General features: G+C 36.1%; 1 protein-coding gene across 1 annotated transcript in view; it reads left to right on the forward strand.

Moving 5' to 3' along the window:
• Positions 1-12403, forward strand: part of Synj (synaptojanin) — a 384587-nt gene that overhangs the window by 81643 nt on the left and 290541 nt on the right. Inside the window, exon 6 of the mRNA XM_090410710.1 lies at positions 9478-9539. Coding sequence (XP_090266836.1) covers positions 9478-9539 — 62 coding nt within the window. The remainder of the gene's footprint in view (positions 1-9477; positions 9540-12403) is intronic.

Below are 12403 nucleotides of genomic sequence, written 5' to 3' on the forward strand. Positions count from 1 at the left end.
GTGTGAGACAAGGATGTACATTATCCCCTCTGTTATTCATTATCTATGTGGATCACATTATGAAGGAAAGTGGTATTAAACATGATATCAAAATTGGAGATGTTAATGTCAGCTCTTTGCTTTATGCGGATGATGTTATACTTCTAAATAAATCCGCTACAAGTCTGCAAGATTCTCTGACTAAATTGAATAGCTGTTGTAATAGATATGGTATGAAGGTCAGCAATAAAAAGACAAAGACGATGAAAATAGGCAGAATCATTGAAAATGTCAACTGTGTTGTGAATGGAGAACCTGTGGAACAAGTAAAACATTTCAGTTACTTAGGCACGATTTTTACTGAAGATGGTAAATTAAATATAGAAATAGACAACAGAATCAGCAAAGCTGGTATGGTGGGAAGTCAATTGAATAAATCCATATGGAATAAGAGAGAAATTAGTCTGAACACTAAATTAGCTATATACAAGACAGTGTTCAAACCAGTTTTAACTTATGGATCTGAGAGCTGGGTCAGAAGTAAAACACTTGACCAAAGACTAGAGACCACAGGTGAGAGTCCTGAGAAAGATTATAGGCATGAACAGATGGCATCAATGGCAATATCATATTAAAAACGAGGATATTAGGAAAGAACTTGACATTGTCAGCATCCAGGGATGCATTAGCAGAGCTAATCTCAGGTGGTATGGTCACTTAAATAGAATGGGAGAGGAAAGATTAGCAAAGCAAGTGTTCTCTGCCAGGTTGGCAGGAAAACGACCCAGAGGAAGACCAAGATATAGGTGGATTGATACGGTACAAAGTGCCTTAGACGATAGAAATATAAGATCTGATAATGTTGGAGTCTTGACAAGTAACAGACTGATTTGGAGGAAAATTGTAGATAGGAAGTTAGTAATGATGTAAATTTTTTTTTCATGTAGTACTGTCATATCCTGTACACCCCCTTGAGGGTACATGGCAGGAATTTGATGATGATGATGAATTCAACCATCAACGCACTATGTGAATCACTTTATAATATTCTGAATACGGAACTATGGGAGATCCTAGATAACATCACCGATGCAACGGCTAAAAAACAATTCAACATAGTCAAAAATCGACACCAAAATAAGTTTGAAAATCTCCAACAATGCAGCACTATACAATGACCGCAATTGCAACAAGACCTCATTGTCGTGAATTTATCTTCGCTCACCTTAAGCAAAGAAGCCACTAGTGCTTTAAGTTGAGGGCACAATTTTGCCTTGACTCCTAAACAAGTTCCAAAAGCCAAATTAATGGCGTCCATTGAATGGGGAATATACGACCTGCCTCCAACAACATACGCTTAGATGTGGCCAACATCCTAATCAAGTCAAAGCCTCCCAAAAATAATATCCTGCATAAGGAAATCATTGCTATAAAAGAGCTACAGAATAATAGACAGATTATCATAACAAAAGCAGACAAAGGTAATGCAACCGTGGTGATGGACACAACAGAATATGAAAACAAAATGCACACACTGTTACAAGATCAGTCAAAATACAAAATTATAGATTGCAATCTCACCAACACACGAAAGAATAAGGCATGTAAATTATTGAAAAAAGTCACTTCCTGGCCCAAAGACACTGTAAACAAACTCAAGCCCTTCCATGTTAAAACACCTAGGATTTATGGTACGCCTTATTGTGGACAGTCCCACATACAAACTGGCTAGACATTTAGCTAAGCTACTAGCCACCCTCACAAACAATTCTTCCTCCTTTTTCAAAAATTCAGCCCACCTAAAAAGCATCTTACAACACCATACCCTAAAAAGCTGACTTAATTGTAAGCTTTGATATCACCTCACTATTCACAAATGTACCACTAATAGAAACCCTCAATCAAATGAAGTCACACTTCCCCCCTGATATTTGAACTATTCAAATTCACAATACATGCAGGATATTTCACATGGAAAGGGAAAATATACAAACAAATTGATGGGACAGCCATGGGTCCCCCCCCCCCCCCCCCCAGCCAACTTTTACATAGAACACCTGGAAAAGCTAGTAATCAATACAGCCACTCTCAAACCAACACTTTGGCTACGCCATGTTGACGATGTGCTTGCTATTTGGCCACATGGCCCAGAGACATTGAAAACATTCTTAGCGCATTTAAATAGCCAACATCCAAAAATCCACTTTACAATGGAACCGGAAGCTAATAACTGTCTGCCCTTCCTGGATACACTTATCACACGTCTTCCAGTTGGCTCCTATCATTTTCAGTTTTTAGAAAACCCGCACATACAGGGAGATATTTACACAAACAATCACATCATCACCCTTCTCAACAATATGGCATTTTAAAAACACTAACCCACAGAGCGAGAGCAATCTGTTCTGATGACAGCACTCTTGCTGCTGAACTGGCTCACTTACGCCTTCTTGGCCATTGGCTATAATCCTCATAAGATAAACATTATACTAAACGCTCCTAAGAAACCCCTCCCACCATCCACCACAGAGAACTACAACAAAAGTCACCATCCCATACATTAAAGACACATCTGAAAAGATTTCAAGAATTCTTAATAAACATGAACTATGCACCACATTCAGACCATGGAGCAAATTAGCAACCCTTATCCGCTCACCCAAGGACAGCATTCCCCCTTTATCACATCCAGGAGTCTACGAAGTATCCTGCTCATGTAATCAAGCCTACTGCGGTCAAACAGGAAGAACTGTGAACATCCGCATCAACGAACACAAAAGATACATCTGGCATTATCACTATGGCAAGTCGGCCTAGCTGACCATATTCTGGATACCCCTGCACACAGGATCAACTGGAAGAACACAAAAGTACTGCACAGAAGCTCTTACAAGTCGGAGTGATTGTTCTTAGAGGCAACAGAAGCCCTGAAACACAGTTCAAATCTTAACAAATATGGCTGTATAAATTTGCCTAAAATCTAGGAGACAGTCATCTTAAGAAAAAACTAGTACCGTTTTTTTTTTTTTTTTCCCTCGGTTTAGGACTCTAGTCTTATGTGATAGCTGATTTTTTTTTTTTTTTTTTCCAGATAGAAGGCGCCAAATTTTTCTGCATTCTAAGATATACCGTTAAAAAATAAACAACATGTACGACGAACACATAAGTCTGTCCACACGAAAATAAATTGAGTTAACATAAGAATTGGATAAGTACTATGTCAACTCAATAGGTGTTATGGGGGAAAAAAAGACAAAAACATCTGAGATTATTCTAAGCAACAAATGCAAAATTCTAGATTCAGATAATAATGATCATGGGAAGGAAGGAAGGGGTAACTATTGTATTTAACACTTCTTCTTAAATGTAGTAGAGTGATGTGGACAAATATCAGACTGGAGAATTGGGCATTGCAGCTTATTTTTGAGATATTCAAGAATATACAGGAATGTTCAGATAAGGAGGTATAAAAGTTCTACAGTGGTCTGCATAATTCAGAAGGCTTGGTCAGAGTGTTATATTTCAGATGATTGGAGTAGAGCTCATAGTACCTAGCTATATAAAAGAGAAAATATATAAAAACAGAATGTGAGAATTAGAGGGATTTCCTTATTGAGCATTCTGGTGAGATTTATTTATGCAAGCACACATGAGAAAAGGCTAAGAAACATTGTGGAAAGGAAACTTGAACAAGTCATGCTCAGGCCAAATACAAGTTGTCAGGATCAATTTTCCACAAATAGTTGAGAAATCACTATTTATATGGCTACAGTTATATGGTGTAAATGGGACTTGATATTCATCAGTGCATAGTTTGTATATGAGTTATAAATCAGCAGCTAGAATTGAAGGAGATACAGGAAGATGGGTTGTCTTGTCTTATACCTGATGATAAATCAGGTATGAGACAAGGGTTCACATTAATTTCTCTCTGTTATTCAGCATCTGTATGAATCACATTATGAAGAAGTAGCATTAAACATGATATCAGAATTAGAGATGGTAATCTTAGCTCTGTTCAAATTAAACATATTTGGTCTTTTGAAAGTTAAGCATAAAAAACTTATTGTTTAATACTGACCATATACAAATATTTTAACATTCTTTGCCTACCAGTTTCGCTAGCAAACTGTCTAGCTTTTGTAAGGCGTTGATGGAAAAGTATAAAAAATACTAGTAAATGCAAATTGAAAGGAACATAAAAACGTTGTAAACACTCTAGTAGCTAAGGTTGCACGTTCACGTGACAGAGACTGAGTGGACTTATTGTTCTTAATCATTATCACGCATGCGAGTTTGTTGTAAATGCATAATGTGATTACTAGCTAGCTGTAGTTCAGATGGATTTAGAGAGAGGATGAGGTTTTTCCATGAACTGTTAAGAATAGTACCCTGGTTTCTGTTGAGATTTCAGCCAGTTTTTAACACTACTGCGGTTTCCTTGAATAAACATGTCTATAATTGTCGTCTAAATATGGCATGGAGCTATTTTGCCACTCTATCGTTTGGTTAGACATACAGAAATGATGTACTAAGCCAGAAGAAATACTTCTGCTGTGGTTTACATCACCAACATGCTCTCTGTCTGATCTCCAAACTCTGTGAAGTTTGTCCGATGTAGGCGAGACCACAGGAGCAAGGAATGTAATATATTCCTAGATATTTGCAGAATGGCACCTTGTCTTTTGGTGATCCTAAAAAATGTTTGATGCTGGTGGTTGGTTTGAAGATCACTCTGATGTTGTGGGCTTTTAGTATTCTGGCTATTTGATAAGAAATTGGCTTGATGAAGGGAATCACTACAGTAGAAATGTGCTGGGAGTTTGGTTCTTCTTGTCTGGGGTTGTCACCATATAGATATTTTTTGATGATGTTTGGAGGGTATCCATTTTGTGATAATGTTTTGGCTATTAGTGAGATTTCAGTCTGTGTATCCTCCTCTTCTGATATAAACTTACGTGCTCTATTTTTCAACATATGGATAATGCTTAGTTTGTGTGTCTTGTGATGGTTAGAAGTATAATGAAGGTATCTTCCAGTGCCTGTCAGCTTTCTGTACATAGATAAATTGACACTATTTGATTGTCTTTTTATCAAGATGTCTAAAAAAATGCAGATGGTTGTTGTTTTCAACTTCCAGAATGAATTTTATCTTGTTATGTACGGAATTGATTTTATTGACAAACTATTTTAGGTTTTCTAAGCTATCTTGCCATATAATGAAAATATTGTCAACATATCTCCACCATATAGATGGTCTTGGGGAGATTGTTGAGAGAATTTCTTTTCAAGTTTTTCCATGAAAAGGTCTGCGCAAGATGGTGATAGCGGACTTCCCATTGCTAGGCCTTTTAATTGTTGGTATATGGTGTTATTAACCTTGAAGAAATTAGACTGAAGGCATTGTTTAAACATCTGTGTGATGTCTTGAATGATGTTTATTACCTCTTCTACTGGTAGATTGGTGAAGAGGAACACAATATCCAGACTGGCTAGTATGTCTGTTGGTTCAATTTTAATGGCTTGGAGTTTATTTACAAAATGCTGACTATTCTTGATATAGGATTCTGTTGATCTTATTTTGTTATTTAATAAGTTTATAAGATGCTTAGCCAAAAAGTAAGTTGGGGATGATCTCCCATCAATGATTGGACAGAGAGGTATATCCTTTTTATGTATTTTAGGTATCCCATCTTGTAAACTTATTAAATAACAAAATAAGATCAACAGAATCTTATATCAAGAATAGTCAGCATTTTGTAAATAAATTCCAAGCCATTAAGCTTGAACCAACAGACATACTAGCCAGTCTGGAGTGTCCCCCTTCACCAATGTACCAGTAGAAGAGGTAATAAACATCATTCAAGACCTCTTTCTTCTAGACATCACACAGATATTTAAACACTGCCTTCAGTCTAATTTCTTCAAGGTTAATAACACCATATATACCAACAATTAGAAGGCCTAGCAATGGGAAGTCTGCTATCACCATCTTGTGCAGACCTTTTCATGGAAAAACTTGAAAGAGAAATTCTCTCAACAATCTCCTCTAGACCATCTATATGGTGGAGATATGTTGATGATATTTTCATTATATGGCAAGATAGCTTAGAAAACCTAAAATTGTTTGTGAATAAAATCAATTCCATACATAAACAAGATAAAATTCACCCTGGAAGTTGAAAACAACAAACATCAAACATTTTTTAGGATCACCAAAAGACAAGGTGCCATTCTACAACTATCCAGGAGTATATTACATTCCTTGCCCCTGTGGTCTCGCCTACATCGGACAAACTTCACAGAGTTTGGAGATCAGGCGGAGAGAGCACGTTGGTGATGTAAACCACAACAGAAGTATTTCTTCCGGCTTAGCACATCATTTCTGTACGTCTAACCATACGATAGAGTGGCAAAATAGTTCCATGCCATATTTAGATGACAATTATAGACATCGTTTATTCAAGGAAGCCGCAGTAGTGTTTAAAAACTGGCTGAAACCTCAACAGAAACCAGGGTACTATTCTTAACAGTTCATGGAAAAATCTCATCCTCTCTCTAAATCCATCTGAACTACAGCTAGCTTGTAATCATATTATGCGTTTACAATAAACTTGCATGATAATTATTAAGAACAATAAGTTCACTCAGTCTCTGTCACGTGAGCGTGCAACCTTAGCTACTAGAGGTGTTTACAACGTTTTTATGTTCCTTTCAATTTGCATTTACTAGTATTTTTTATACTTTTCCGTCAATCCCTTGAAAAAGCTAGACAGTTTGCTAGCGAAACTGGTAGGCAAAGAATGTTAAAATATTTGTATATGGTCAGTATTAAACAATAAGTTTTTATGCTTAATCTTAGCTCTTTTTTTTTTTTTGTATGCAGATGATGTACTGTTAAATAAGTCAGTACAGGTCATAGGATTACCTAACTGAATTGAGTGAGTATCAAAAAATTTCATATGACAATCAACAATAAAAAGACAATCTATAAAAATACGTGGGAACATTGAAAACATCTCCCAAATGGAGAGCTATAGAACAAGTAAAATATTTTAGCCATTTAGGCCCAGTTTTTAGTTAAGATTGCAGATTAAATATGGACTAGGCAGCAAATTGAGCAAAGACTGGTATTGTGGGAGCCAGTTGAATAAATTGATATGGAATAAGACAGAACTTAGTCAAAACCCTGAACTAACTATATACAAGTTAGTATTCAAACCGGTTTTAACTTATGGATCTGAAAGTTGTATTAGAAGTAGTACAGTTGATCCAAGTCTAAAGACCGTAGATATGAGCGTTCTTGAGAAAAATTAGGGGAGTGAACAGATAGCAACATCTTATTACAAATAAAGATATCAGAAGAACATTCTACAGTGTGTGAGTAGAGCTAATATCTGATAATATTTCTATCCCTTTAACATAAGGGATAGAAATATTAGCCAAGCTGATGGTAGGAAAAAGATCTACAAGATGATGGAAATCTATTTACTGGCTTGATGCAGTTAGTAATGTAGAACACAAATATAAGATCTGACAATATTGGAATTGTGACACTTACACACATATCTAGGAAAATTGTTGATACAGTATTGGTAATGTAAACTTTCATGTCATACTGTCATATCCTGTGCATTCTTGAGAATGATTTGATGATGATTATGGGGAAAACTTATCATGCTGTTGACAATCCGTTGGATTGTAAAGGCATGCAACTCTTACATGCAGTATGAAATGTTATGAAAGAAAATTTAAAGAATTGACTCGTATAACAACCAAATCTAAACAACAACGATGACCTTAAGATTTCTAAGATTTGGTCCTGACTTTGAAAACACTGTGCACTCAGATTGTACAGAGTATCCATTGCACAATAATATTAACTTTGGTTGTGTCCGATCTACAAATAATGATTACATTAGTTATTGATTGGCTATTTGTATTTTGACAGGTTTACAAAACTTATGAAATGTCCGCAAGAGAATCCAAAATTTCTCTCCCCGCTATCCCATAATTTTGTACAAATTTCTCATGTCTACTCTAAACAGGACTTTTGTCTGAATATAATTAATAAGACTAGATTAAAGATAAATATAACTCTAAGCTTTGTATTATGACATTAATATAAAGTGGTAGTACTAATTAAGTTTATCCCTTCCTGGCATGAATGTGTTTAAAATAATATTTACTTTTTATGAAAAATATTATTTTTACCTCTTCCTCCCTTTTTTTAAGCAGGATTTATTATGCATGATTTGATGATTTGCAACTGAGGAGTGAGTTGGAGAATCTAAAAATTCTGAAAATAACATTATTTTTTAGGTAAACCTTAATGACATTTATGTTTGAGAGAAGTGCAAAGCATTGGTGTGTTTTGGGAAGTAGCATTCCATTAAGGTGTCTTATAAAACATGCAAATCAATATATTAAGCAAATCTCTCTCTCTCTCTCTCTCTCTCACACACACACACTGTTGATCTGACTTTTGAAGACAGATCAGTAGTGTTACTGTTAGATGTTTTTTTAACTTACTATAGATATAGGATTCTCCTTAATGTCTGTTCATCTTCCAAGTCAAAACCACACGGTCACTCTCTCCATCATGGGGGAGAGATGTCATCTCAGTTATTATCAGCTCTTTTGATACCATGACCAAATCCAAAACTCTCAAACCTCTTGTTCTCACTATTACATGTTGCCTAAGACATCTGTCCCTCAAGGATTACAGAAATTCCATTCCCTTATCAGTAGATGCATTTTCCTCTTCCCAACTCATACTGCTATAGTTAGAATCTCCCATAACAATGATTCTTCTTTCACTTGCCAAACTCAACTTCCTAAACATCTCCTGCTCCCCACCCTCTGTGCTCCTTGGCTTGTAGCAGCAGCAGCAGCCAACTAAATATCCTGTCTTGCCTGCCTCTACCTCACACCAATTTTTAGTGGCCTCTTTCTACTCAAGACTGTTCACCCCCCCCTTCTTGGTAATTTTAATTCAAAATAGACATTGCACTTGAAAATAACCACATCTTTACTAGAAAAGATAATTGTTCTCCATTGATAATAGCAATTATGAATGCTGCTTAACAGCAGCACAGTGATTGAAAGCTTTTAATTATCATTTAATTTCAATTTCATAAACGAACAGGCTAGTTAACTCCATATTTGGAGTAACTAGTCGGTTTAAAAATTTATATTCAGTTTTGATCTTATGAAGTTATTTTATATATATGCATTCAGACACATTTGTTTGTAATGTATGTTTCTTTGTGTGAAATGTTTTCTAGTTTTTATAGAATGTTGAACAAATACCGTATGTATATGATTAAAGAGCATAATTAATTTCTTGGAGTAATAAAAATATAAAACAAAGTGTGATTCTTATATTGGTAGAACAGTCTTAAGAAAAAATTATCACTCTTGAAGACATGTATACAAAAATTTTCTCAAACTGATATTTTATGATGATTTGATTTCAGTTGTATTTGCATATCATAGGTAGGCTCGCATCGTGTGAAAATTTCAAGGGGAAGTGAAGCTTCTGCACCTGCATTTGATAGGTCAGTGGTTTCTGTCATGCTCCTTTGCATTTTTTTATGCCGCTTTTATTTTCTTTGAAGTTTTGCTTATTTGTGAAAATCGAATCATTAATGCTTTTTACTTGATATAGATGGCAAGTGTTTTTCTGATTTCATGAAGCTGTCATTTAGTAATTTAAGCATGTTGAGCATGGAAATGACTACTACTTTTACTGTCATAGATTTTTCATAAATTATTGTACTACACTGGTTTTCATAAATTAAGAGAAAAAAGAATTCATGAGGGAAAAGAAAAAAAAACATGAAAGTCAGGTACATTATGTAAAAAGTGATTCTGAGTCTTATTGTACTCCAAATTAGTAGCTCTGTCAGTGTTATATGCAAATGAACCACAGCATAAAAGCAGGCATTTTTGGAATGGTTGTCTATTTTTTGTCTGGAATCAGAACAAGACATTTCATGATAGCAAAATTCTTGGATAGGCTGCAAAACATCATTTAATGGATGAATTCAGGTGACAAGCCTGAGTTCATCCATTAAATGATGAAGCCTAGAGGCTTGACAAAGTCAATGCAGTAGCCAAATTGTTGCATGTGAGTCTTTCTATGGTTTACGGATTGTAGAGCCAATTTCACTAGTCATAAACACTCATCCCAAAGATGAAGGTAGCCAACTGGCCATGACTGCAGTGGGTGATCGATATCTGAATTATATACTTGCCAGAACAGAAGTGTTACCCCAAATCAGCCACAATTTGACCCTCAGTCAGCTACAGAACATTAATATCTGCATCCATTGTGCACTGATGGCTTGACAAAGATGGTCTTTATGCTAGGTGACTTGTAGTCTGTACATCTGATCTCCATGCCACAGGAGAGAATGTTTGAAATGGGCCAGGCTCCATGTCAACTGAATCCAAGCTGAATGGGAGTCATTGTTTACAGATGAGTCCTGATTTGCTCTACAAAGTGAATACCAAACATGCTCTGATCTGGAGAGAACCAGGGGCTCATTATCATCCCTCTGATCTGTGAAAGGGATACTTATGGTAGAGGTAGTGTGATGGTTTTGGGTAGACATCTTGTTTGATGGATGCATCGACCTGTATGTGCTTCCTAGCTGAACCATGAATGCTGCAACTTAGAGACAAGGGCCTAGACCACTGTGTTCATCTGCATATGGGTGCAATAGGGAAAACATTTATCTTAAAAGACGATAATAGTCATCCTCATTGAGTGAATCTCATGAACCAATGAGATTCACTCATTATGGACTGGCCAGTCAGGTTTCTTGACATTAATTCTGTTAAGCATCATGCAAGCTCTCCACAGTATCTCGACTAACTATTGTCCTACCTGATTTTGTATCATCAGCAGACAGTCGAATATTTCCCTTAAAATTGTTTCCTGTATCATTTCTGTACAAATTACATAGTAGTGGTTCAAGCACAGAGCCTTGTTGCACACACCACTAGTCACCTGCTTTCTCCTGAATTCTGCTTCTCCATCAATCACTCTTTTATCCATATCATCAGTTTCATATGCAAACTGGTTCCATATGGTATCCTGTCAAACACCTTTCAAAAATCCAGCAATATCATGTACCTATTCCTTTTATCCAACTCAGCTGTCAGTATTATAAAAAATTAGTAGCTTACTAAGGCATGATCCTCTTTTCACAAAGCCATGCAGTATCATTCTTATATCATTCTTATATCATAGAGTATCATTCTTATCCATCCATTCCTGAATTCTCTTTTTGACTTACTTCTCGAGTGCTTTTACCACTACTCCTGAGATACTGATTGGTCTATAATTTTCTGCTACAGACCTAGATTCTCCTTTAGGTAAAGGAATTATTTTGTCTTCCTTCCACTCTCTTAGGACTTTGCCAGAGCTGAGACTTAAACAGCCTAGTTAAAGGTGTTGCCAGTTTCTCTGCACATTCTTATAAAACACGAGCCAATATCCCATTCAATCTTACAGCTGTATTTGCATTCAGATTCTGCAATATTCTAAGTACCTCCAATTCATAAATCTCTGCCAGAACAATACTTGTTGATATACCCTTGCAGAGCGATCATTCAAGTAGCTCAACTATTTTGCCTACTTTAGTCAACTTTCTATCATCGTTATTCATTAAAGGTATCCTTCCCCTCATTCTTCCTCCTACATGCCATATAATGACAGAACTGTTTGGGATTTCCTTTGGCTTGCTCAGCTAATTTTTTTCTCATGCTCTGATTGCCTTCCTTACCATGCTGATCACTTTTCTTTCCTGATCCTTGTACTGTTCATGAGTTAGTTGGTTACCTTTTCCTTATATATCCTCCACAAGATTTTCTTTTTTTTTGTAGCTCATGTTTAATGAGACTACTCATCAATCCAACTCCTACCTGATTTACCCTCTAGAACTTGGGTATACAGTATAATATTGCTTCCAACTGATACTCCTTGACTATTCCCTATGCTCTGTGAACATCCTTCTCTTGCAGATCTTTGTCATGGCACTTCTTCAAGCTGTCTCCTAAATTTGTCACAATCACATGATCACTTTCTTCAGTAGAAGGCAATGGTGACACCTTATTTATGTACAGGTTTTCTGATCTGAAACCAGATTCAACACTCTTATACTTCAAGTCCACTCCATCACATGCTGCTTCAAATAATTATTCCTCTGTAAGTGTATAAATTCCATTTCTTTCCTGCCATGTGATATTTCCTCCTTGCAGTCTGTCCCCATAATAATTACTCAACTGGCACTAATTGTACTGATCTGCTGATGCATTTCTTCTGCATTCTCTCTGGCACCACTTGTCCTACCAGCAATCAATTTTATATTTTGTCCTATTGGCCTCAATCTCACACCAGATTGACTTAAAAGAA

The sequence above is a fragment of the Typopeltis vanoorti genome, chromosome 20 (genome assembly GCF_054136105.1).
Source record: "Typopeltis vanoorti isolate ZY-2024b chromosome 20, IOZ_Tvanoo_1.0, whole genome shotgun sequence".
Classification (NCBI taxonomy): Eukaryota; Metazoa; Arthropoda; class Arachnida; order Uropygi; family Thelyphonidae; genus Typopeltis; species Typopeltis vanoorti.